Source organism: Filicampus tigris, chromosome 2 (assembly GCF_054856515.1).
Source record: "Filicampus tigris isolate MCC_2025a chromosome 2, RoL_Ftig_1.0, whole genome shotgun sequence".
Classification (NCBI taxonomy): domain Eukaryota; kingdom Metazoa; phylum Chordata; class Actinopteri; order Syngnathiformes; family Syngnathidae; genus Filicampus; species Filicampus tigris.
This window is the reverse complement of record NC_141218.1, coordinates 620,985-646,798: the sequence shown is the minus strand read 5'-3', so window position 1 is coordinate 646,798 and position 25,814 is coordinate 620,985. Positions and strand designations below refer to the sequence as shown.

Here is a 25,814-nt window from a genome sequence, read left to right as displayed (position 1 = left end):
CTCCGGAGGAGAAAGGCGGCGGACGTGCGTGTTATTGGGAGTGATTTATTCCAGGAGGAGTGCTCCGTGCTTCCCGATGACAACATTTGGATTGGTCGAATAGCAAACAAATGGAATTCAAACCGTATCACAAAGAGGGAAAACAACTGTGGAAATCTGTGCTTGCAAGTTAGGCAGTGGCCATCACATGTGAATATCCTTCCTGGAAGTCCCTTCTTCCCATCCGCCCCTTGTCACACGGGGGGCCCCATGACAAACCACTAAAAAACAAAGGGCAAGCGGGAAAAATATGTACAACAACATGAAAGCGAGCCAACTGCTCTGCTATCAAAAGTCTTGGGACACACATTCCTCAACTCATCGATTATGCATTTCCCGTCGAAAGTCTTGGCAGGGGAGCAAAAGCTATCAATTTCTTCGCATTTTCATTTCCTGGAGGTGTCCCAACACGTTTGAGCAGAAAGTCTGAACACCGTGAGTGCAGCCACACACAATGGAGAGTTTTCCAAAAAAAGTGTCTTCAGAGATATACCAGGAGTGTATCAAAAATATCCATATTCATTGTATTTGTCGCAATTGTATCAAAACGGGAGGACATTATTCCCAGTCTGCCCCAGATAAAAACGTTACTGAGTGGAAAATAAAATGCATGTGGAAAAAGGAAGTGCTTTGTCCAACTCACAAAGGCAGCGGCGGCCCTCGATCGTCTGCTGGCCCGAACACGGTCACGAGCTCGCAAGATCAATTGGAAGATTTGCTCCGTGAAATTGCTTCAACTTTTCGTCACAACGACGACGCAATGTTTCCGGTCCATTTGGGCGGACGTTCACATTTGATCCAATCAGGGTTCAGCTGCTATGCGTCACGATGTCAAGCCGATCGGCCCGGGGCCTTCAGAATCGGTAGTGCTGGCTCATGCAACTTCACTTTGTGATATCAACAATGGGACGGTTCCTTTAACCAATTTCCACAACAACGTCAGGACTTTTACGTCCTCTGATTGGTCGTCTGGTGTCATCTGCACACGTGAATACGTTTAGTAATCAGCATCTCTGGTGAGCATCATGTACTGTATTTAATGATCGTTTTGTCTTCTATAGCTTCTCCAGACGATGCAAGCGGCACCGTTGCACGACTAGTTTGGATGGCTGCTTCTAAAATTGCGAGGTGTGCTGAAGTGCCCGCTGAAGGCCCGCCACTGCAAAAAGGTCACTTTAAAAAAAAAAAAAAACACAACAACAACAACACAAAAACAAGAACAACAACACAGTTGCTGTGTAAAACACCAAAGTGAAACAAAGTGGACGTTCAGATTTACACATTTACATCAACCCTCTCCCACTGCGCGCTAGGCCTAATATAGGCTGATAGAGCAAAAAAAAAAAAAAAAAAATACACCTTCCCTGCGGGCCGCCGACTTTCATCTGTTAATGATCAAGGGTGATTCGGTGGTGGGGGTGGGAGGCATGGTTACCATGGTGAGGAGGGTGGAACTTATGGTTGCCACCCTTTGGAAGGGGGTCTCCATTGAACCGGGTTCCCACTGTCCAGTTTGGATGGCGAAGTGCGTGTGTGTGTGTGTGTGTGTTGGGGGGTAGCTGCTTAAGGGGGAGGAGCAAGGCGGCGTGGAATCCCTGTGTTTGTTCGTGAGCGCCGTCGCCGCGGCAGCAATCAGCTGCTCAGGTAACTCTGGAGTTCTCTGGTGTTGACACTCAGGACCAGACCTGAATGGTTGCCTAGCAACAAGAGCAAGAGGAAGGGAATGATGAGTCACGCAAAAAGAAAGCAAATGTATTCATACGCGTACATTGGGGCGGGGGGATTATAGTTATTTCATTATAATCCAATGAAATGGTCATTCACTAACAGCATAGCTGCGTCCACAGTTGCCACTATTTTCCCAAAAAGCAACTAGCGACTACTTCCTGTGAAGAAACAAAAGAGGAGTGGAAACATTGTCACCTTTTTATGATCACGATGAACATTTGTTGATTTGTTGAAAATCGGGTTTACTGTGAAGCCCTGAGCTTTCCCGCAAATAGCAAAATCCATCCGACGTCATCCGCAACGTTTTTAAAAAAAAATTGCCTACAAGCTGGCAAAAATGTCGATTGGAATGGGAAAATGGATTTTGGTGAAGATTTTATTTGAGGTCCTTATCGGCTGCAGCCCTTCGTACGCATCTTTTACGCACGTTTCACTTCCAAAGGACTTTAAATGTTGTCGCAATTGTAAATCCGAAATGAGCAGCCAAGATTGGATAATCAATCACTGCCAGCCCAGGTGAAAATGGATCTTATTGGACTTGTATAGCCGCCAAAGGCGGTGAATATGTTTGCCACAAACTGAAGCAATGTTAAGTCACAGGAATGCTAAAAAAAAAGAAAAAAAAAATCAAGAAAAGAAAGCAAGTACCTTGGCGCGTGTTTGAGTGGCGCGGCGTTTAGTAGCAGTGGTTAGTGGTGGTCCGTATGAGGGAGCGGAAGGTGGGGCTGGCTCCCGCGTTACCTAGGGTCTGCGAGTCCAGGTCGTCGTCGATGAACTCCTCGCCCTGGATGATGTGCTGCGTGTCCTCGCTGTGATTGACGGGGCTGGTCATCTCCTGCTCCTTCTCGTTGTGCATCTGGGCGTAGACGCTGCGGCTGCCCGGCAGCTTCCTGAAAAACAGCGGGGGATAGACCTCCTCAGTCCTGAGCCAAGGACTGCAGGATGTTTGGGGGGACTTTGTAAGAGGGGGCTCCAGGTTTTTTTCATCTTTTTGGTTTCATTCAAGTGACTTTTTGGTGCGAGGGCTGCGGGCAAGGAGGTGCTACTGGTGGGTGAAAACAAGGCATGCGCTCAATGTACAGTGTCATCGTCGGCGCCCTGTGGCCACAACAACGAGGCGCTCTAAAGAAGCCACGGCGGCGCGAAGCAACCCGTCCACATGCTTGCTGTCGAGTCGGGTTAAAAAAAAACAACAAAAAAACCCCATCAAAAAACAGAAGAGTCCAAGCCTTATTGCTTTCTCTGGCTGACATGCGCACGCATACTCAAAGCCAACAACGAGGCACTCTTATGTGGCTTGTAGTTTGAATGGATGATGTCATTTTGTGGTGTTGGCATGGCGAGTTTCAAGCGGGTACTTGTAACGTTTTCAGTCTTTGGACATGTTTTTTTTTTTTACAATTATCTTCAAAGATGTGTAATGTATTAGAAACCTCCGGTCTGATGTATCACTTTGACAACAAACCAGTTTATAATTGTTGAAAGCATGTGGGAGGGGTTAAACTACACGAAAACATGTTTCAGATGGTCTACATTGCAGATTTTCTTCTACTGTGGAACATATCCCCCGCAATAAATGCGCGTTCACTGTTTCTCCACATAAACGCTTCATTGTATTTCATAAATTTAGGGCCCGAGTGATGAGGATTTTTTTGAGGCTGAAGCCGATACTGACATTTGGGCAGAGTAAAATTCCGATGACAGATTAATTGGCCGATTCGTTTCAAAATTATATAATGTCAAAAAGAACTTATACTTTGATCCCTTAACACTGACAACCATGAACATATGACCGTTTTAAAGTATTACAATACTTTGGTATTGGATTCACCTTACAAATAGAGACAAAATCTGTAACATTTTTTGATAATTGTTTTTCGGGGGGGGGGACTAATGTTTTGAATGTCAATATCGTTGTATCATGTTGAAAAGTGTTAATGCGTAAAAAAATGAACAAAAAAAATCTGCCAAAACTGAAAAAAAAAAAAAGAATCTGCAGATTTCTGCTGATTGTAAAAGAGGTTGTACCCAAATTAACATCCTCATTCGATGATACACACAAGCAGAGCCGGCCCAGGCGTCCACGGTGGTCCAAACAAAATTGGATTACGGTAGCCTCTATTTCTGCCAATCATATTGAATAGTTCTACTATCAACTTATTGCAGCTGTGACTGTGTTGGGGATTGTTTTTTTCAATCAAGAGCACTCCTGGCTCGGGCTCGGGCCAGCTCTGCGCGACGGAGCGCATACGGTCAGCTCTCCGGCACGACACCCACCTTTTGAACTTGTAGAGAATGAAGGCGGCCGTGGCCGCGACGCTGATGAGGAAAACGACGGCGACGGCCCACACGCCAGGACCGCCGGCAGCTCCGTGGCCTGCGGTGAGGACACAATAAAACAAATAAATAAAAGAAGGCTTGATTGAGACAAAGTCGCACCTTGAAAGATTTCAAAAGAGAAGTTGCGGGAGAGCTTAAGGTTCAATCCAGGGAAACGATCGAAAAAGTAGCCTTGACGCCTCTACGAATGCACGTGAATGCTTAGAGAAGATGAATCACGGAATAAAGCATCATTTGTTAGCCTTAAGCTAAGTGACGTCTCCCCAGGAAAATCTGCCTGGCTGTTTGAAATACTGGGCAATTCTCCTATGTTTGATGTTTACTTTGACAGTCAACTTCAAGTGGGAGGGGCATAAACAGCCTGAAGCCACTTTTTGGACAAATTGTTCACAGCTCTCCTCTAACCGTAATACAACTTGCAAACAACCTAAGGCGTCTCTCAGCATTCATGCAAGGCAGCAAAGTGTGATCCGAGAGCTTGTTAGGAAACCAGGGGAGGGAAAAAAAGGTGAAAATCGGAGGTTCCCCGAGAGGAAAGTGGCAGGAGTGAGACTAACAAACGCACCAATTTCTGTTGCTGTGGCTGTGGATTCTACAGCATTTAGCCCTTTGGAGATAAACCAATAATTGGCCGTTACAACAAAAGCCGCGTAGTTTTCCACCAGGATGGACGGTGCGGGGCCGGTACCTGCGTTCGGGTCCGCCGGCAGCACCAGAACCCGGAGACCTCCTCGCACCACAAAGCTGACGTTGTGGTCCTTGAAAGCTTGCATGATGGCCGGAATACGCTGCCGACCACAAAATACTTCTTCAAGATTTCAGTGCAACCGCGACGACCGTCAAACGTGAATACGTCTCAAGTGCACTTTGCGGTCATTCTTTTGTGTGCACTTGAAAGCGCAAACGTGAAGACGTTCACCTTGTCCTGAAAGACGCTTCTCTTTGATGGCGAACTCTCCATGGGAAGGACGTACAGGTCGGCGGCGGTGGGCAGGCCCGCCTTCACCACGGTAACCAGGGAGTCCTGGGGAACGCCTGTGACCTGGGGGCACAAATATACACCAAGAAACTAAATCGACATGCCTTTTACAACAATGATTCCCAACCCAAGAAAATGATCGACTAACAACAAAATGCAAAACTTTTACAAGTTGGGAAAAAAATTTAAAAACAACTGGTGCTCAATTAAGCAAAAAGGCGCATACTGCGTGGCTTTAAGGGGCGTGGCCTAGTGTGTGGCGTAAGGAGGTCTGACTTACCACGTGATTAGTTCAGCGCAAGCCTCCGTGCTCCTTGTGAGTGTTTTCATTTTGTAATTGCGCATTGGACGCTCTCTCCCGTTCAATGAGTAAAAGTGCATCGGGGGTGTATGTGAATCTCCCGCGTGACATAATCAACCAAGCGATGACTAGTCACTTGAAAACTCCTAATTTGGGTCAAGGCACCCCCGTTTTGAAAATACGTACTTTTCTTGGGTGTAAAGGTTGATTTTGAATGAGAGGAGTGAGTTCCAAGTGGGGCCCGGCCCATTCATCGGCCAGTTTTAGCCATTGTAAAATCGGATGAATTATTTTTGCCAAATGATTTTTTTCCCATAGGAACACATTACAGCATAAGACAAAGATAGTGACATTCAAACACCAATGTTAGCTTTGAAAAGAAGAGAGAAAAAGAACAAAAATCAGGAAAAAAAAAAAAATCGAATGAAAAGTCATTTGGCAAAAAGACCCCACCAACATTTTGACGTATGCCCTAATTTCAAGCGTGATTTACCTTGGCCAGTATCTTGGTGACGACCTGGCCCACGTCCTCTCGCCACTCGGGAATGTTGGGATTGAAGCGGTCCAGGTGCCCGCTGAAGCTCAGCGGGATGACGTGGAAGCTTTCTGCCAGCGGACGACACAGGTTTGAGCCCGAACCCTTCTTGCGCAAGAGCAAGAAGGCCTCTTACCGTAGACGCGAACCCTCCTGCTATCCTGCACCATGGACCTCCCGTTGGAGGCTTGGACGCTGACTGAAATGTCGCCCTCCTCCGGGAAGCTGGTCAGCATGCTGTTGTGCAGGGTCAACGTTGGCTGCGTGGCAGTGGCACGTGGCGTTAGTCAGCCCCAAAATGTTGGCAATATCCTCCAAGGGCCAATTACCTGCAGGCCGTCTCCAATCCACCAGTAGAAGACGGTCAGGTTGGCCTCGGCGGGAAGGACGACGGCCGTCAGGTTGACCTGCTGGTTTCTCCCGGCGATGGGGGTCACTTCCAGGTGCACTTCTTGCAGAGGCGCTGCGTGTGGCACAATCACGTTGAGTGCGGGAAAACAAACACGTGCCAAAGGCTCCGTCATGCTTTTCTCTGCCGATGACATGCAGTCAGTCGCGTAGCTCTGAGCCACCGGGGGCCGCCAGAGTACATTGATTCCAAAGACAGAAAATTACTTTCCTGACCTGTGACTTGGATGTACATGCTGGCCTCGTCGTGACCCGCCGTGTTCTCCGCCTGCACGGAGACTTTGTAGACGCCGGCGTTCTCGTAGCGGTGCTGGATGGGCTCATCCGTCACCGTCAGGTTCCGGTAAATGGCCCGAAAGCCGTCGCCCAGGTCCACCTGGTACTTGGTGCTGCTCGTGTCGCCCTGGGAGAGGAGCGGGGGTAGTAGTAAAAGGGAGTCACATTTATGACGACATTTTTGTTCAGTACCAAATAGCTACAGTGCCCGAGCACTCCTCGAAGCGAAAGTCAACCCAAACATTTTGTTTTTCAAGAATATGTTCTATGCAGGCCCACTAGTTGGAACAAGGCAATATGATTCATATGAAATCTGAGTTCATCAGCAAAATCCACCCCTTTTTAGCCACCTACGGGGGCGGCTATTTTGTCACTTCTGTGGACTGAAAATGACATCGAAGTTGCTCAAGGCTCAGGTAACCACCAATCACGGCTCACCTGTTTTCTGAAGCTGAGCCGTGATTGGTCGTTACCTGAGCACCTGTGATGTCATTTTCAGTCCACAGAAGTGACAAAATGGCCGCCCCCGCAGATGGCTACAAAGGGCTGGATTTTGTTGCTTAACTCATATTCCACAAACTCAAAATGAATCAGAAAGCCATGTTTCAACTAGTTTGGATTGACCTCCCTTTCAAATTGGCTTTTTTTTTTCTCTCTTGGCCTTCCCTCTTACAGGTCAAATATCACAAATGAACAATGTTTGTTTTTAATCCGTTTTTGGGGCTATGATTTTGTTGCTGACTCCTTTGTAAAAGCTGAAGCATTGTTTTATCACAGACATATTTGAAATAGTTGCAAAGACATGAAAACCTCTGCAGCCATTTGGGGGAAGAGGACAAAAGTGAGCTAAGCGAAAATAACAAACAGGCAATGTTTTTAGCTGTCACATGATCCAACTTTGCCCTGATGACGCACGATCAGAAAAAGACATACAGTATTAATCAAAGTTCCATTTTTGTTTTTAATCCTGGAATGAGCCAGGTGGTCGCTCGGCTGAAAAGATGAAAAATGTGATGGGAAGAAAAGCGCTTGACGCTACCTCCTCCTGGTGGACTATGAATGTGATGTCATCACCCGGGGCCACAGCCAGCATCTGCCCTTTGATGCCCACTTGCAGTCCTCTAGGGGGCAGCAGGGGGCAGTGACTTTGTTTGCCACTCTGCGCCTTGTTCAGGCCCCCCTCACACATGTTGGACACCACCTTGCGGTACCTGCGAGAAAAGAGAGGAGGATGTATCAGTCCCAACAGTTTCTTCTCCTCATTTCGTTTCAGTATGTGCACCTTGACGTTACATGTATTTATTCTTGTGTCCAATCAGATTTCTATGTCAACCTAATCTGCCCTGGGCCTTCAGAATCAGGCGTGCTGGAACTTCCGCAATATGAGCAAATTTCAAATTTGTCCTAAACTGCCCCGCAACAATGTCAGCATTTTTCCGCCCTCCGATTGGCTGCCAAGTTCAACGAGCAAAACGCATCAAAAAGTGATACTTGGGGGGAAGTCAAGCCCAACATATTTTTTTCAAGAATATGTTCCCAGCAGGCCCACTAGGCATTCTGATTAATATTGCGTTTGTGGAATGTGAGTTAAGCGGCAAAATCCACCCGTTTTTGTCCATCTGAGGGGGCGGCCATTTTGTCACTTCTGTCGACCGAAGATGACATCGAAGTTGCTCAGGTAACGAGCAATCGCGGCTCAGCTGTTTTCGGAAGATGAGCCACGATTGGTCGTTACCTGAGCCCTGAGCAACTTCGATGTCATCGTCAGTCGACAGATGTGGCAAAATGGCCGCCCCCTCAGATGTAGAAAAACGGGCGGATTTTGCCGCTGGACTCATATTGCACAAAGGCAATATTCATGAGAATGCCTCGTTTCAACTAGTGGACCTCATGGGAACATATTCTGGGAAAAAATACGCTTGGCTTGACTTCCCCATTAGGAGCATATGATGTATTTTCATTTTTGTTTTTTTCCGTGTCATGTTGTTCGATAAATTGTGAGTATGAACTGCTCGTGTTGGATTTTTGTTTCAGCGTATTATCATTTCTATAATCGCAGCAGCGATAGCGGCGGTTCTGGGAAATGGATGAAGTGTTGAGATGTGACGGCGGAACGGTCAAAGTCAGAACAAAGACAAGAATAGAAATAGGCATTTGCGTGTTTTGCACAGACCCCGTGCCGGCCTCGAAGGTTCGTCCCGGGTGGCAGTCGTCCGGCGGCGAGTCGGGTTGGTGCCAAAAGTCAGCAAAGCATGGCCCGCTTTCTGCGTCGTGGGATCGCTCGAAACCGTAGTCGCTGTGCACGCCGCGTGCAAAGAAAAGCCACAACAATGAAGCCTTTCGTGTCCCCCGCTGCCGCACGGGCCCGCCGTATCTTTCCATGTGGCCAGCGACAGCAAATCAAGCAAGTCCTCTTTCACGATGCTTGCTAACATCTGCGCCGACATTTCAAGTTGCCATATGTAATCAAGAGGAAGATTGAAATATTGCAAGCGTTTTGCTGTCACGTTACTACTGGAAGCACGGTTGAAGAAACTAGCATTCTTGGCTTCTGATTTCGAAAGTAGCTATCCATCAATTTCCCGTGTGCTCTACCTGCGATAATATGACGAGGTGATGGAACATTGATATGATTTCGCAGTCATAGCGGCCCTCCCAGTGAAACTTTAACTTCAATGCGGCCGGCCACAAAAAGGAGCCTGACCCCCGCGCTCTAGCGGCTCACCAGTTGAAATCCCGCTCGGTGCACCGGCAGGCTTTCGTCGCAAGAGCCGAGGTGTAGCTCTTCCCTTTGACACAGAACGCCGAGTCTTTCCTCCTGCGGAAAGTCTGCTCCTGGCCCATGATGCACTTTGCACCCTGAGAGGAAATCAAGACAGGTGCTTCGTTGGCTTGTGATTCGGGCCACGCGCGCGCGCGCGCCAGCGCTACCTGCGGGTCTGTGAGCTGCCACGACTCGTAGTCGGCTTCATCACACCGGCGAGGGAAAGACTGGCGGAAATCCACTTTGACCAGTTCCCAGTCGGACCTGTAGCTGATGTGGCCGAACACGCTGCGCACAAACGAGCACAACAAGACCGCTTTCCGGAAAACGTCCGGAGTCCAAAATATGCCTCGCCAACGCCGCTCTAATCGACGGCAGACAACCTCCACGCACATCTCATCATCACAGCCAACTATGTGCGTGTGCTGCGGAGAATCCCGGAGGTGAAAGTCCGTCTTTGTGAGTATCTGTGACCTTCCCGGCGCATTCGAGCCGAGGGGCCTAATCTGACCTTATCTGCCATCGGCGCGAGAAGAGATGTGACAGGTTGCGCTCCAGCTCACTTACTGATGACGGAGATCGCAAAGAAGAGCGAGCGCGAGGAATTTCTGCTCTGCTGGGCGTTCGTTGGCCACATTTGTGGCAAAGGAGTACGTTTCGTAACGATCACAGCTCATATCAAACCATACGGCACGGCCTTATTTTAGAAGCATGGTGGAAATTTGACGTCTTTTTCTTTCTAGGGGGGGGGCTGGAACAGAGGACCAGAATGAAAAAGCATTCCTTTCAACGGGGAACGTTGATTACAGATATGAGTGATTAAGGCACAAAAAGTCTACACAGCCATGTTCAAATGCCAGCAGGTTTTGGTGATCTAAAAAGACCAAGATAAATCATTTCAAAAGTTTTTCCTGCATCAATTTTACTGTGGCCTGAAGGTGACTGCTGACTGAGTGACGGCTCACTGACCGCCACCTCCGACAATTCCTTCCACCTCCTCCGAGGCCCCGATTGCAGCCATATTTGTACTTTCTTAAAGTGGAAGTCAACCCAAACACATTTTTTTCCAGAATATGTTCTATGCAGGCCCACTAGTCCAAACACGGCATTCGGATTCATATCATTAATCGTTATTCATTCATTAATAACCGATTAACGCGTTTATAGAATATGAGAAATCCAGCCGTTTTTAGCTAGCTCAGGGGGCGGCCATTTTGCCACTTCCGTCGACTGAAGATGACCTCAAAGTTGCTCAGGGGCTAGGTAACGACCGATCGTGGCTCAGCTTCGGAAAACAGGTCAGCCGTGATTGGTTGTTATCTGAGCAACTGTGATCTTTCGTCGACACAAGTGACAAAATGGCCGCCTCCTGCGCTAGCTAAAAACGGCTGGATTCCTCCTATTCCACAAATGCAACATTTTTCAGAATGCCGTGTTTCAACTAGTGGGCCTGCTGGGAAGACATTCGTGAAAAAAAGATGTTTGGGTTGACTTCCTGTTTCATGTGTTCCACTGAGTGGTCAAGCGGTAGTTAACGGGTTAATGTAAAGCGTTCAAATGTGAAACCTTGGGAGCTTCGATGGGACAAAGGCTTTGGAGGGGAAAGAATGGCGAGAAATTGGTTGCCACGCTCTCCGGCAGTCGAATTGACGGGATGAGAGATTGGAGCGTGTGCGTGTGTGTGCGTGCGTGTGCGTGCGTGCGTGCGTGCGCGCGCGCGTGTGTGTGAGCCTCCACGGTCACTCGTAACAAGCAATCGGTGCGAGGAGGCAAGAGTGGAAAGCGATTGTCTGGAGGTTCAAGCGAAAGGAGTCAAACTTCATTTTCTGCTCTGGATGATAATTAGTCATCAGTCTGAAGCAGCCGATCCATTATGCATGGATTGCGGGCCGCAAGAGCCCAGCCATCCATATCCCGCCGTCCATTTTCAGTCGGGCTGGTCACGGCTACGCTGGAGCCCGTCCCGGCTGACTTGGGGTCTCGCAATCGTCCACACTCGCCCCTGGCCCCCGAGGACAATTTAGAGCAGCGGGAGGAAAAAAAACAAACGTGGCACTCACGTCATCACCAAGGTCTCGTCTCCCGGCTCGCTCAGGAGTCCGTCCACAAAGACGGAGGTGCTGGTGAAGTTGTGGACCGTCCACGTGCGCCCCTCGTCGATACTGAACCTGCGTGGGGAGCCGCTTGTTTTTGTGAAAAAAAACGACACTCTACGGCGTAATGTTCACACAGAATAGAATAAAATGATATAGAATGTGAATTGAGTGGACATTGTGCTGTTCCTTCCGGCGCGCGTACTTTGGCCGCAAGGGGGCAGTATAATACATACAACTCAGATCCTCCAATTGAAATGTGTTCCAACCACACCCCAAGAACAGCAAACAGCACTGTTTTACTTTATAAAAAGATGCAGTCTTTGTGGATTATTATTGCGAATCAGGAATGCTTACTTGAGTATCTTGAGTGGAATTGAGGTGTCCTTGATGGCCACAATCACCCCGCCGTGGTCTAGGTACAGGATGTGATGCTCCTCCTCAAAAACCTCGAAAAAAGACACGCACAATATTCTTGTTCGGGGGTGTCTTAATGAGCTGGGATAATGAGCAACGGCGGCAAAGACACTCTAAAAACAGTTGGATAATAAGAATAGCACCATTTTGGGTCAAATACGTGAGTCAATTTGACCCAACTTTCTGGATTGTTTTTTGCACAAAACAACCCCAAAAAATCCCGCTGTTTTGTACAAAACAACTCAAGAACGTTGGTCAAATTGACCAATTAGTGGATCGCTCCATTTTTCTCCCACAAATGCTGTTATTTTTAACCCAACTGTTATTAGAGTGTTACAAAATACTATGACTTCAAAAGAACACTTTCAGCACTTTGGGTATTAGCTAATGGAGCATTTTTTTTGTTATTCACACCTGGGGCGGAGCCAGAAGGTGGCTAATGGGGGGGCCTGGATAAATCGGGGTGGGCCTGAATATTTCTCTCACTTCACGCGCAATCCTCCTGACCCGTCGTATATTCAAGTCACATGACAAACGGAATAACAAGCAGTTCAGATGTTCCGAAGACAACCACAAGTATGCCACTCTTCATATTCGATCAAATAAAAAGGACAACAAAACCCAAATTCAAAACTAATCGACAAACAATTTCAAAGTCAAGATTTTTTCATGAGTCTCAGTGGTTGGGGCAGTCTTATCAATCCGGGCGGGCCACCCATGGCCGCGCCCCTGATTCACGCGAGTACCCTACGTACGGACGGTGAGCACTTTTTCCGCCTCTGCCCACGAATGTGCGGAGGCGAGCTGGTCATGTACCTGTCTCCAAGTCTTCCCGCAGTCAGACGTGATGTACATTTCTTCCTTGTACTCCACCAGCTTGGAGCCAAGGTTACCTGAAGGAAAACAATTACCGCGCACATTCCATCAGGCGCAGGCAAAAAGGCAGCCCGCGACGGAAAAGAAGAACATCCTGGCAGACAGGCTGGGCAAAGAGCGGGCAAAGTCACCTGCTCCCACGATGAGACCCGGAGCCGAGTCTTTGGTGTGGACAGTACCGGACACGTAGGGGTTGTCGGCCCAGCGCAGGTGAAGGTGGAGGTGGCAGTCGGGCTAGAGAGAGGACGCAATCAGTCAGCGACTGGGCAAGGCGCTTTCATGACAGTAGCCCAGCGCGCAAGCTCAACTCCAAGGCCGTGGAATGACTGGAATTGCTCAAGTGCGGAAGGGGAGACTCGGAATGCAGTCAATCTATTGAGTAAGGCGCAGGTAATTATGCAAAATATTCCTGTGAAAAGGCAGACAGACTCATGACAAATGTGCACAAATATGGAAGGATGGCTTGAATTTGGAAAATGTCTCCATTCATATCAGTGCAAATTGTTTTCATGGAAAATGTGCAACTGTGTGAAGAGTACACATTTAGGGAATGTGGAAAACAGTTCCCGGGATGTGCGGGATGAGCTGAATGTCATCAAGTTGGAATGATTGGAGTCCATTGGGACCCTTGGCGGAAGGGGTGGAAGGGCAAAAACCGGCATGATAATCATAATAATAATAATAATAATCATAACAATAACGATAACAAAGCATTTCTGGCGCGGGATTTCATCCGTGACGAGCGCTCTTACCGCTTTGCAGGTGATAGATTTGCCGTTCATGTCGGTGGCGGGCGGGGTCAAGGGCTGCCAATCTCGTCCTTTGTTGTAGGTGATGACGGTTCTCACCTTGCCGTCCGCCCTCTGATTGGCCAGGAAGACGCCTTTGATCCCACGGACCTGCATCGAAAACAACTTTCACCGCAAACCAAGTCCAGCGAAGCCACGTTTCTCGAGCGGATACATTCCCGATCCGCTCGCAAAAGGTGAAAATCTGCAGTATGAAGCAGGTGTGGATTTTGCCACGTTTGCCAGCTGCGCAATGTAAACGAAGAAGAAAAAAAGAAGAAAAAGAAATCCACTGCAACACATGGAGAAATTGCGGATGTTGGGGCTGACCTCCAGGATGTCGATGAGGACCGTCTCCTCGGGCTGCCGGGTGCTACGGACGTTCTCCAGGACGATGGAGTAGTAGACCCCCCGCGTGTCCGACTGGTACAGGTTGTACGTGTCCGTCTGGTACCACTCCTGCAGCGCCAGGAGGACCTGCTGCTCGTCCGTGCTCACGATGTGAACGTCCTGCGGAGAAAAAGAAGGCGGCACACAAACACAACAGTGATCACAATCACAACTCATAACGTATTTCCATGCTTGGGTTTACTTTGTGCGTTACAAATCAATAGCCCGGTTATTGACTACCATTGTAGCGAAGAAGCAGTAAAGCACATAAGGAGAGAGCCAAAACTAATTTGAGGCTATTTGTTTATGGGTGGCAGCCGCGTAAAGCAAAATGCCTCGTATTGCGCGTTGTGGGTATTGTCATGAAAGCCACTTGAGTGGCTGACAGCGTGTCAGTGGCGGCGATTGGCTCCAAGGTGTTTATTCCCCGCAGCCCACCTCCCCCAGGCTTGAAACACATCCCCCCCCCCCCCCCGAGCGCCGCATTCAATCAGCACACTTCAATAGTACTCAGGCTCGCGTGGCGGCATCAAGCGCTCCCCCGCCGCCGCTCCCGTGTCGCGGACAAGCCAGGCTCATTTATCGTCTTTGCGCGAGCCGGTGACACGCGACGACATCCCATCGATGCCGTGAATATTTCATGGCCGTGACCGTCTATTGGCGGCCGGTGGAAAACACTCTCCCGTCATTCTCGCATTAAGCCACCAAATGCTTTTTTAACTAAATGTTGTTGTGAAATTAACCCAATTGCTGCAGCACAGTTATGCCATATGTGCCACACATACATATACACATATATATATTTATATATACACTTATATACATATATATATGTATATAAATATATATACACACATATGTGTATATATATATATATATATATATATATATATATATATATATATATATATATACATATATATATATATATATTATATATATATACATATATATATACACATATATATATATGTATATATATGTATATATATATATATATATATATATATATATATACATATATATATATATATATGTTAATGCACTGTTTGTGTTCAAATATCCGATTCTATTCATTAGTCTCGAATGAACAGCGCATTAGCACATATAGACAGACAGCATAAAGATATTCACAGGCATGTATTTGAGCGTTTTAGTTTTTCTGTCCTCCCGGCGTTCAATAAATGGCTGAGAAGTGCATCTGCAATTGTGGTTCTCAAATCCCCCATGTGAGGGCGCTACAGTCAGTTCACTGTTGTCGTTTGCCGCTTTGGGCTTGTCCCTTCCTGGGTAGCGGGCAAAACTGTCCACAAGATCAACGTGCGGCATCTTGGGATCCATGCGATCGATACGGCAAATGCGGCCAGCGTGGAAGCTGCCCGCTTGAAGAGGTGAGATGGAATTAAATCTCGCGTAAGTCAGCGCCTTCGCTCCCAACTTGACGAGAAGTCGTAAACTGGCCAAAGCTCTGCAAATCCACTGCATCACACCACTCTTTCTTATGAGGGCTGCAGTTTTCTGCCAATATTCAGCACTGAAAAATTGAAAAATGTGCTCATTTCTTTCGCTTTAAAGTTGGACTTCTGAAGCTTTTGGGACTGCAATGCAAGTACACTTGATACACAAGGTAGCAGTAAACGTCAGGCCAATGTGATGAATTTTCGTCATTTGGCATGTACTCGTGTATAATACGCCCACTCGATTTTGGATGAGTTTTTTTTAAAGGAAAAAGTCTGTCGGCGTACTGGCACAGTTGCACAAGTCAGAGTCAAACAAACAACAACCTTTGTGGATCACCGTGACCTGGGTGACAGACAAGCACATTGTTACGCAATTCTATCCTGACAGGAAGTTAAAAATAACTTCAATAGCAATCACGCTATTAGGCCAACGATACGAAGACATAATTCAACACCTTTCAAGGCTTTGGCAAGTAGTCAACTTCCATTACCTTTGGCAAGGCATATTTGGGAAACTTCATCTGGACAAACTCGTTGCGTCGATACGACACGTAGTGCTTGGTGCGATTCCCCGTGGTCACCTGGGAAAGAACACAAACCGTTTAGGAACAATACGAAACAAATACCCATACCATACTAGTAATATGAAGGGATTCAACAACAACGTATCGAGCCGTTATCACGTTCACAAATAGGATTGAGTTGTACTGCTTGTAGGACTGCAAGTCCATTATAGACAAAGCCAGATTATTTCCAGCGTGTAGTAATCGGAGCTGCAGCAAGTTGCAGCAGTCTCTGTGCGACACACGCACACGCAGGCACTACAGATCCCCCAAAATTGAAGAGTGGCTTGATAAGATTTGCAATTGATCATTGCGGAAGCAATGATTTCTCTTTTGACGGTCATTTTATTATCTTTATTGGAGACAATTGTAGATGTAGGCTATTTGTCTGCTGTAAGGCCACTGAAAGAGTTCCATCCAGGAAAGTCTGCGTTGCCGTGTGCTTTACCTTGACAAAAATGTAGTCGCCCTGCACCGACAGAGAGTTGTGGTCGATTTTACCCAAGAACTGAGCGGTCACCATTTTGTCGGAGCAGTTCTGGATGAGACAGGTCACGTACAGGTAACCTGCAAAGACACGGCCCAAAAAAGCTTCGAAATAGTATGAAATGGCGCTGTGTCCAAGTGACACAGGAAATCGGGAAATAAGAGATCAAAATGTCACATTTATAGTCCAGCAAACGAAGAGGTTCATTTAGTACAACAACGTGGCAAACATACAGTCGACATGGCAAAAGGAAAGGGTCATTCGTGACACATATTAACCCTTTCCAGGACACTGCAAAAAGGGCTTTTTCTCATATTAATGAATCTGAAAAAAATACTTAGGAGGAAGTCAACCCAAACATATTTTTTCAAGAATATGTTCTGTGCAATCCCACTAGTTGAAACAAGGCAGTCTGATAAATATTGCATTGGTGGAATAAGAGTTAATCCACCCGTTTTTTTAGCCATCTGGGGGGGGCGGCCATTTTGTCGACTGAAAATGGCATCACAACCGCTCAGGGCTCAAATAACAACCAATGACAGCGCAACTGTCTTCGGAAGCTGAGCTGTGATTGGCCTTTTCAGCCAACTGAGCCCGACTGTGATGTCATTTTCAGTGGACAGAAGTGACAAAATGGCCGCCCCCTCAGATGGCTAAAAACGGGTGGATTAACTCTCGTTGCACAAAGGCGATATTCATCAAAATGCCTGCCGTGTTTAGACTAGTGGGCCTGCTGGAAACATATTGTCGGCAAAAAGATGCTTGGGTAGATTTCCCTTTTGAAAATCCTCATATAGGTTAGTCCAATTGTCGTATGAGAGGGTTGGATTGGATTAAGAGTGCCTTTTGACCTGGTGGCACACACACACACACGAACACACACAGAGATTGCCTGTACCACGAGTGTGGCGAATTGAGCCTTTGTGCCCATCGTCCGTCTCCTTAATGAGGATGCCCGGTCCCCGGACAAACTCTCCGCCAGCCTCCGCGCAGCTCACACACGCTCCAGCCATCGATCGGCCACCCTCGGCCCGCCCGCCCGCCGGAGCTGGCGCGTGACCCGATTCCTTTGCAGCATGCCGCCGTTTAACCTTGGCAAGGCCGTTTGTGACAAGAAGGGCAAGCGGGCAAACAGATCGCTTTGGCACGGCCGGTTGCGCCGGCGCCGAGAGGGCGCCACGTGGCGTCGCCTCGCCTCGGAAAAGCGCTCTGGTGCCCGGGCAGCTGGCCTCTCGCCGTCAGCCTGCGCCCACAAAGGCGGGCCTGTCCAAGGCCCGCACCTTCTACATTGCAGGCGGCATCTTTGGCGGCATGCGTGTCGTACCCAGTCCATTTGTTCCGTTTTCTCTACCTCACATTTATTTTCCTGATCAACTTTGACTCTCCTCTCAGGACTTGAACCTTCCGGCTTGCTATTTATATGAGTCCAGATGGGATGGTGGACTTCTGCCGTCTCAGGTTTATTTACAGAGATTACGGATTAGGAAACACAAAAGTAGATGAGGTCCGCTTGTGCTTGACAAATCTAAAACACACACACACACACACACAGACACACGCCCGCACGCACACACACACACACTCACGAGTCACGACCTCTAACACACGCAATTGGCTGCGTTGCCCCAGGAGGGGAGTTAAGCGCTAACCGCTCCATCTGCTAGTCAGCTGATATTGCTATCTGCGCTGGCTTCTGTGGCCCTTAGCATTATTCTGGCGCAACGCTTTTGTGCGCGCAACAAGGTCGAGCGCGGATGTGATGCCGACGGTCCAAGAAGAGAGAGGGAAAATGGACTCCCTGCCTTTTGCCCGGTTTACAGCAAAAAAGAAAACAAACAATAAAAGAAACGCCGCTGTACCTCCACTTGTGTCCTGCATCTCCATGTGCACCACATCAGGATCCACATCCACATCTGCTAGCGACCTGGGACACACACCAAAAAAAAAAAAAAAAAAAAAAAAAAAACCTGAATCAGAATCAGAGAAATACTTAGGGTAGGTTTCTCTCTCTCTCACACACACACACACACACCCTCTCTCAGGCTGACACACATACACACTCACCCCCTCACTCACACGCACAAACTTGCACACACACAGTCTCTCGCTCTCTTATTCGCACACTTACAGTTTGTGCCTTTGAGCGAGCACATGCGTGTCTATATTGAGAGTAAACAAAGCACTTGATCTGATTTGTTCCCCTTCCCAATTACAAGCAATTAACAGTACTTTGTATTTTGCATGGGAAGTAACGAGACAACAGTCGTGCCTCACCGTCCAGAATGTGAGTCCCCCTCATCCCCCCCCCCAAAAAAAATTGTCCAATTGAACGGACCAGAATACTCTGTCCTTGGTCACCCGCTCCTGAAGCAAAGTCCACTTGCGGCCCAAATCTGTGGAGGCAAACAGCTGGCGACACGACAGAGCGAGAGAGAGAGAGAGAGAGAGAGAGAGAGAGAGAGAGAGAGAGAGAGAGAGAGAGAGGGAGCAGTTTAGAAGTCCGACATTTTGCATTGGAGCAAACATGCAAGTGTGAGGCCGCGCACTCGTCCGTCCTTGCAGTAGGCCAGGAGCTTGTCCTCCTCCTTGGGGTGGAAGATGAGCGTGTCCGGGGTGAAGAAGACGCTCTGCCGCTGGAAGGAGGAGCCCTCGTCGGTGCTGAGGAAAAGCATCTGGTCCCGTTCGTTCATCGAGGAGCCCACCAGAACCACCTGGCAATTCGCAGACGAGAAATACGTCAGTTTGTCGGGAGACGTGCTGTCCGACCCATTTTTTTGTGCTTTCGGACGCCGCGCGGTGGCATTCGGTCGGCTCAACACACTTCACAATAAGCAGCGGTTGGGAAACAGGGAACAAAGACAATGACACTTTGCGTATTTCAATCAACCAGAGAGGCTAGTCTGCTAGCTTCACGCTAAGGCTAATTGGCAACCATGTTGCAATGCCGGAACGTTTGAAGAAACGGATTGAACGCAAACTGTTCAGCAAAAACATGGAGACAATAAAACAGGACTCAGTCATTTCTTCTTTATCCTCGGCGTAGAACGACTAATATTAGTGCTGTACTGATGAGCCGAGAGAAGAATTGAGACTTCTTAATGAGCGTTAATATGAGTTCTTGGCAGGACACACGCCGCTGCAATATGAATTTTGCTATTTGCGTCGGAACGGGTCATATGTTTTGTCCCAGACGAATGTTTGGGTAGCAGAACGTAGCCTTGCAGAATGTGTGTCAAACTCGAGGCCCAGGGGCCGCATCATTGCATGTGTGTTGACTTGACGTGTTTCTTTGAAATTGTCGTCACTGTTAACACTACATATGAGATGTTGCAAACACTTTTTTACCAATCCCTCCTTTAAAAGGAATGAAAAAAGAGTTGATCAAACTATTTACTGGCTTCTGCTTCCAAAACCAGTTATCCATCCATTTCTTGCGTACATGTGATGACATATAAGGCGATCGTTTCTATGGGTCATAACCGCCCTCCGAGGGACACCAAAACAATGACAAAAAATGAGGTTGACACCCCTGCTGTAAGTGCACTTCCATTTACCATTTGCCATCATTATCAAATTGGATTTTTCATTCTTGAGACTATGACGGGTTTTTCAGCAAAAGTACAATTTGTAACCCATTCGAGTTGAGTCACGATTCTCTGGTTAAAAAGTAAACAAAGGGAATGCGGATTTGGGTGCTCTACTCATTACCGTATGTTTTTATACACTACGACATTGCCCGAGTAGCTAAGCTAACGAGCTAATTAGAACCATGCCACCCCCCCCCCGAGATTAAATAGTTGTGTTTTGGCATGTCTTGAATGGACGGTTGGAGGATCCATAGATGTAACCCGAAATGAGGCCCAAAGCGAGCGGCGCCGCGTGTTGCGCTACACGCGCGACGTGAGGCCAACATGTCCGACACGTTGTCCCCGCGAGGTGTCAGACGCTGCAAGTGCTGCTCTTTGACGGCCGCTTTGACGACAGCGCAAGCGCATTCGCCTCTGGCACGTTCTGCGTGAAACATATTGGCTGGCCCCGCGCTCGTGATCCGGAGGCGTGGGACCTTGAACTTCTCACGCCTTGTTTCTCCTTCCTGATGTCCTGATTACTTCTCGTGCGATATCCCGCCGCAGAGGTGCCTTTTTAATTACACTTCCTCTGTCGTCAAACGAGAGGGAGGAGAGCAACGCTCCGGGCTATTAATCCAGATTTAATTATGAGCCGGGAATGGCAAACAAACGTCTCTCGGCGCACGATAAAAAGTGATTTTGCCTCAGTGTGAACAGCGCATTAAGACCTTTAAAGACAACATTTGTGCAAGACGGTTGTTTGCCCGCGTTCAGCGAGGCAATGAAGCGCAAAGGCAACGACATGTTGTTCTATTGCTTTCACAAGTAGTTAGTGTATGATGAGTCAAACGAATGAACATTTTCTCTGCCGGGCCTTTTCAAAGTCGCCAGGCCTGTACAGTTCCCCATATTGCGAGTCGTTTGCGAGCATTTTGACCGATCTTTCAAGACCACAGAAAGTTGTGTTCTGTGAGCACCGAACGCAAGAAATATAAGCACAAAATGACCAAAAACAAGACTTACAACTATGAAAGGCGATGCCGACTCGCCGCATGTTGAACGTCAGTGGCTTTTTCACGCCGCGTTTGTCTTTCACTCCATGAATTGCATCACCTTTTCTGAAAATTGTTTGTGACACGCGCTTTCTCCTACCGAGCGCAACATATCGTCGGTGTCATTTTCAATGTTCTTATTTTTACGTGAATGGAGTTTCCGCGTTACAGACATCGCATTAACGTGAAAATGATTTTGCTTTCCAAAATTGAACATAAGTGTTTTTCGGAATCCAGTTGAGGAATACGTATCAAAATCCACAGCAGTGAAGGAGTTAATTAAGATGCATTTCCTTCAGTAGAGCTCAGTGCTGCCCAGAATGTTGTGGCACAACATGGTACTACACTCTAAATTGTACAAAATAAACGAATATTCCATGATAAACAAACAACGCACCGGCGACGGATCATCTGGAATACAATTACATCATAAATAGTTTGGAATTTTGGACTAGGGCTCTGGCCACAGTTTTTTTTTTTTTTTTAATACTACATGTACCATCAGGATATGAAATGTAAACTACAAATTGTAGATTTCTAAGTAGTAGTCATTATCGCTCGACTAGCCTGCTCATTTACATATGAGCTCGTTACGTGCAGCGCTTTTAACCCGCGGGTCAATTGGCCCTCTGGAGAGCTCTCTGGACCAAATGAAGAGCGCACTCTCAGCGCGCCAAGTACAGTGGCGTCGTCGCACGTCGTCGCCGGGTAGAATTTGACAAAAACACGGAGGGCTTAATTGCCGCAGAAGAGGTTTTGATCCCGTCTGATCTCGGGAAAGCAAAACCCATTAGCTCGGTGGCTTCTCGACAGCGCTGCTGGGCACTTGCATGGGGAGGTAATTGATTTGAACAGGTATGGAGTATTTAATGGCTGCGGCTGTCAGTGTTACGGTAGACAGGACAGAGAGCAGATTAGGATTTGAGAAATCATTTGACAAAATAATTACACCGCTCTTTTGTGGTTTCATTTGAAATACGGGGGCCAAGTCATGGCTGGGCCTGCGTGACAATCCAGAAAGCAGCGGCTAATCACGTGACATTTAAAAAGAAAAAGCTATGCATGCATTCTACTCACCCAAATGCTGACTATTAAATGCATTTCATTCGATCTCTTATTACATGTGCAGAGCGCTACGTCCGTCCGTGTTTTTCTCCATCCAATCTATCAGAGGATGGAAAAATGAGGGGTGGGATTTTTTTCAAGAAACGAAAATATGTGGCCAGATTCTAGAAGGCTGAACGGTCGGTTCGCTACAACTCCTTCTGTTCCCAGGGAAGCCTTTTGATTTCGGGGACCTCCATAAAGAGAGCACTTACGCTAATGCTAATGAATGAATTAAACAGACGCATCATCAAAAAGTCATTACGGAAGATCGGCCTCCGAGCGCTCGTTCCCGACGTCTGTTGCTCACCCCAACGCAGACTCTCGCGCACCTTTCTTCATTGCCTTTGACACAGTGGGTATAAAAAAACCAAATCTACAGGCCCATGCTCAAATGCCGGGTTTTTGAAACCAAGATAAAACATTTCAAAACCTCTTTCACCAATAATGTGACCAACGACCTGTACCGCTGGAAAAACCAAAATCAATCTTTCAAGATGGAAAGTAAACCTAAAGAAAAAGGAAATTGTTGCATAAGTGTGCACACCCTCTTATTGGCTGTGTTCAGAATTAACCAATCAAACTCAAACATCATTTAAAGTGAATTTGATTAACCCCAAGCTGTTTTAGTATGCTCTTGAAAGCGGAAGTCAACGCAAGCATATTTTTTTTCAAGAATATGTTCTATGCGAGCCCACTGGTTGAAACAAGGCATTCTGATAAATATCGCGTTTGTGGCAGAAGTGTTAATCCACTCATTTTAGCCATCTCTGGAGGCGTCCATTTTGTCTTCTGTCGACTGAAAATGACATCGCAACTGCTCACAACGACCAATCATGGCTCAGATCCAGAAAACAGGTCAGCCGCGATTGGTCGTTGTGAGCAGTTGCGATGTCATTTTCAGTCGACAGAAGACAAAACGGACGCCCCCAGAGATGGCTAAAAACGAGTGCATTATGCTGCTTAATTTATATTCTACAAATGCAAAATCAGAGTGCCACGTTTCAACTAGTGGGCCTGCTGGGAACATATTCTTGCAAAAAATATGTTTGCGTTGACTTCCGCTTTAAAAACACACACACAATTGAACCGTCAAGGTTATAGATCACATTCATTAGTTTTGAGATGATCTTTGGTCTCATTTTTCATATAAAAAAACATGCATTTGAAAAGCGCTGTAATGGATGCCCGTGTTTTAATAAAACACGGACTTGACCTCCAGCTCGCGGCTTATTAGAGGACCGACGGTGGGGCGATGACGGAGGGAGGCCAACAGCGAGTAGAGGAGGAGGAGCAGCAGCGGCAGCAGAGAAATGTGCCATCATCCTCGCCACTTGTTTGAGATACAAGCGCCTGAGCGACGAAGAGGAAGATGAGGGCGGGGGCAGACAGGAAGCAGACTGTGGCGGGGACGGCATCATCTGCCTCAGGGTCATTTTTCATTACACTGCCGGGAGCCGACTTCATCATTCATACGGTGACACATTCGCCGGCTACTACTTTGCCAAAGACACAAAGACAAAAAAAAAAAAAAACCCAAAAAACCCGTTTTATTAGGGCCGAACAATTCATCAAATTCAAATGGACATCGCAATGTAGTAGAATTCAATTTTCAAATTGGAAAGGCTGCATTTATGATATCAAACATAACAAAATAAAGGCATACCATGTTGTGCATGTTGGAATCACCGTGACACAATTTAGCAATAATAAATATATTAAAAACATATATATATTTGTTAGGACCGGGGATCACTTGTAATTTACAATGGACAAAATGGGCAGGAGTCCATGAGTTGCATCATGTTGCTCTTAATTTGAAAAGAAAAATACATCATTCTTGTCACCAACGTCCAACATGAAATGTTTCATGTGTTCCTACAAAATGCTTGACTTTTTTTTCATTATTGTTGTAATCTGATTCATGATTGAATGATTGATGTTAACGCCATACTTTTTTGGTAGAAAGTTGTCATAGTGAAGACGTAAAAGATTGAAGTATTTCGTAAGTTAACAACTGTAACTGAAGTAAATCTGATACTGTTTCTGTTTGTTGCTTGAAATAACATTAATATAATAAATAAAAATACATAGGAAGAGGGCCTTGCAAAAAATAATCGCATATTAAATCGCAACCACAATATTGAGGGGAAAAAACGCCACGCTTAGACTACTTTTCAAAATCACTCGGCCCTTGATTTTATTGCTACAGACAGGGAGGTATTTGTCCAACAATGGGTTTGTCATAGTACTTGTACAAATGCTAAGTGAGGTGGTTTCTTTCCTCTTGGTGAAAATGTTGACGGGTCCGGAATGGCTTAATGCCATTTCCATCATCATTTCAATGGGGCAAGTGTCAAGTCGCCACTGCAGTTCCTTGCCGTAATTCCCTCGGATGTGGGAAAGGAGCATCGGCGTCATGTGGCAATGTCATACATCTTCATGTATTAACGTAGCACATATTAGACGAGCAAAACGGCGCAGACAGACTTTGGGCTCACCACCGGCCGGCTCTTCCTCAGCGTCTCACGGCAAGGGGTCGCCGTCATATAGGCTTACACGTACACGCGGGCTCATTTGCATAAACACACACATGGACTAACCACTGCCTGTCGGTGAGGGAACATAATCGCACTTATGCAACGCGCACGGAGGAAATGATAATGATGAAAGCAGCCGTCCCGCTGCGTTTTTGCAAAAACGTGCAGCCGGCTTGTCCCTCCTGTGAAGGCCGCGAGCTACTTAATGACACCCCGTCTCTAGTTGGCGATGTCGGTTGGCGGTGGCGGTGGGGGCCGGGGAGGCGGGGGATGGTCGGTCCTTCGCGAAACAAATTCCTGACAGTCACATTTGGGGGGGGGCCCGGTTGCCGCGTTGAATAATGTATGCAGTTTGCGCACGGTCGGGTTCGCATGCTGCTGATGAAAACACCCCAAAAAAACAAGCGAGAGATTTTGTTCAAAGGACAGGAGCAAGATGGAAATTATTCATGACTAAAGGAATACATGATGAACTCAAAGTAAACAAAGACGGTGACAACCCGGCCTCAAATGAGCCCCCAAATATGGAGGTCTGCATATGGGGGAACACGGTTTCTGCTTGATGAGGATAAAGCAACACAGATTTGAGACAAAAGCAGAGAGATTTTGCTCATGTGGCTGAATTAGCACCAGCGCTGCGCAAAGCAGCCCAAAAGACCATTATTTTACCATCATTTTGTCACACTTGAAAGGTCACGGCTTCTTTTTCCATAGGATGGACGTGGATGGCGCCGGTGTGTAAACAAACATCCCAACAGGATCCGCGGGGGATGGGTGGCGATGTGTGACTAACTGCCGCCTTCAAATTAAACATGCATTCATTATCAGCGAATCCCCATTTATTGCCGGGTACGCATTGCCGACCTGTAAAAGTACAAAGAATTGGAAAAAAGTATTCCTTTGCACAATTCTCCAGATAAGTGGTATTATCTCCTGCATGTCCAACATGTGGAAATAGCGAGTGAGGCCATATAGTCTACTGTCGATATACAGTATTTAGTGTCTGCCTATTTCAACCATTTAACCCTCCTTACAATGTTTCAACATTGAATTATTGAGGCTCACGTTCAATTATTTGTCATCCCTGTGCTGGGGGTGGGGGGCA

The 25,814-nt window shown here is 47.1% G+C and overlaps 1 protein-coding gene across 8 annotated transcripts in view; it reads right to left on the bottom strand.

Annotated features, from left to right (window-relative positions):
* Positions 1–25: 25 nt before the first annotated feature.
* Positions 26–25,814, bottom strand: part of sorcs2 (sortilin-related VPS10 domain containing receptor 2) — a 78,802-nt gene continuing 53,013 nt past the window's right edge. For 3 of the 8 annotated variants that reach the window (XM_086024446.1, XM_086024445.1, XM_086024447.1), the window contains 25 exons: positions 18,991–19,155; positions 18,780–18,853; positions 18,304–18,368; positions 16,406–16,524; positions 15,886–15,975; positions 13,875–14,054; positions 13,509–13,655; positions 12,888–12,990; positions 12,697–12,773; positions 11,821–11,912; positions 11,431–11,538; positions 9,538–9,658; positions 9,332–9,465; positions 8,780–8,902; positions 7,646–7,817; positions 6,547–6,733; positions 6,252–6,385; positions 6,059–6,182; positions 5,881–5,993; positions 5,027–5,149; positions 4,796–4,895; positions 4,673–4,714; positions 4,045–4,144; positions 2,416–2,702; positions 26–1,736 (listed from right to left, as the gene is read on the bottom strand). In XM_086024446.1, the coding sequence (XP_085880572.1) occupies positions 2,444–2,702; positions 4,045–4,144; positions 4,673–4,714; positions 4,796–4,895; positions 5,027–5,149; positions 5,881–5,993; positions 6,059–6,182; positions 6,252–6,385; positions 6,547–6,733; positions 7,646–7,817; positions 8,780–8,902; positions 9,332–9,465; positions 9,538–9,658; positions 11,431–11,538; positions 11,821–11,912; positions 12,697–12,773; positions 12,888–12,990; positions 13,509–13,655; positions 13,875–14,054; positions 15,886–15,975; positions 16,406–16,524; positions 18,304–18,368; positions 18,780–18,853; positions 18,991–19,155 (2,952 nt within the window). In that variant the 3' untranslated portion in view covers positions 26–1,736; positions 2,416–2,443. The remainder of the gene's footprint in view (positions 1,737–2,415; positions 2,703–4,044; positions 4,145–4,672; positions 4,715–4,795; positions 4,896–5,026; positions 5,150–5,880; positions 5,994–6,058; positions 6,183–6,251; positions 6,386–6,546; positions 6,734–7,645; positions 7,818–8,779; positions 8,903–9,331; positions 9,466–9,537; positions 9,659–11,430; positions 11,539–11,820; positions 11,913–12,696; positions 12,774–12,887; positions 12,991–13,508; positions 13,656–13,874; positions 14,055–15,885; positions 15,976–16,405; positions 16,525–18,303; positions 18,369–18,779; positions 18,854–18,990; positions 19,156–25,814) is intronic. The other 5 variants (XM_086024438.1, XM_086024440.1, XM_086024443.1 and 2 more) reach the window with 5 other exon arrangements.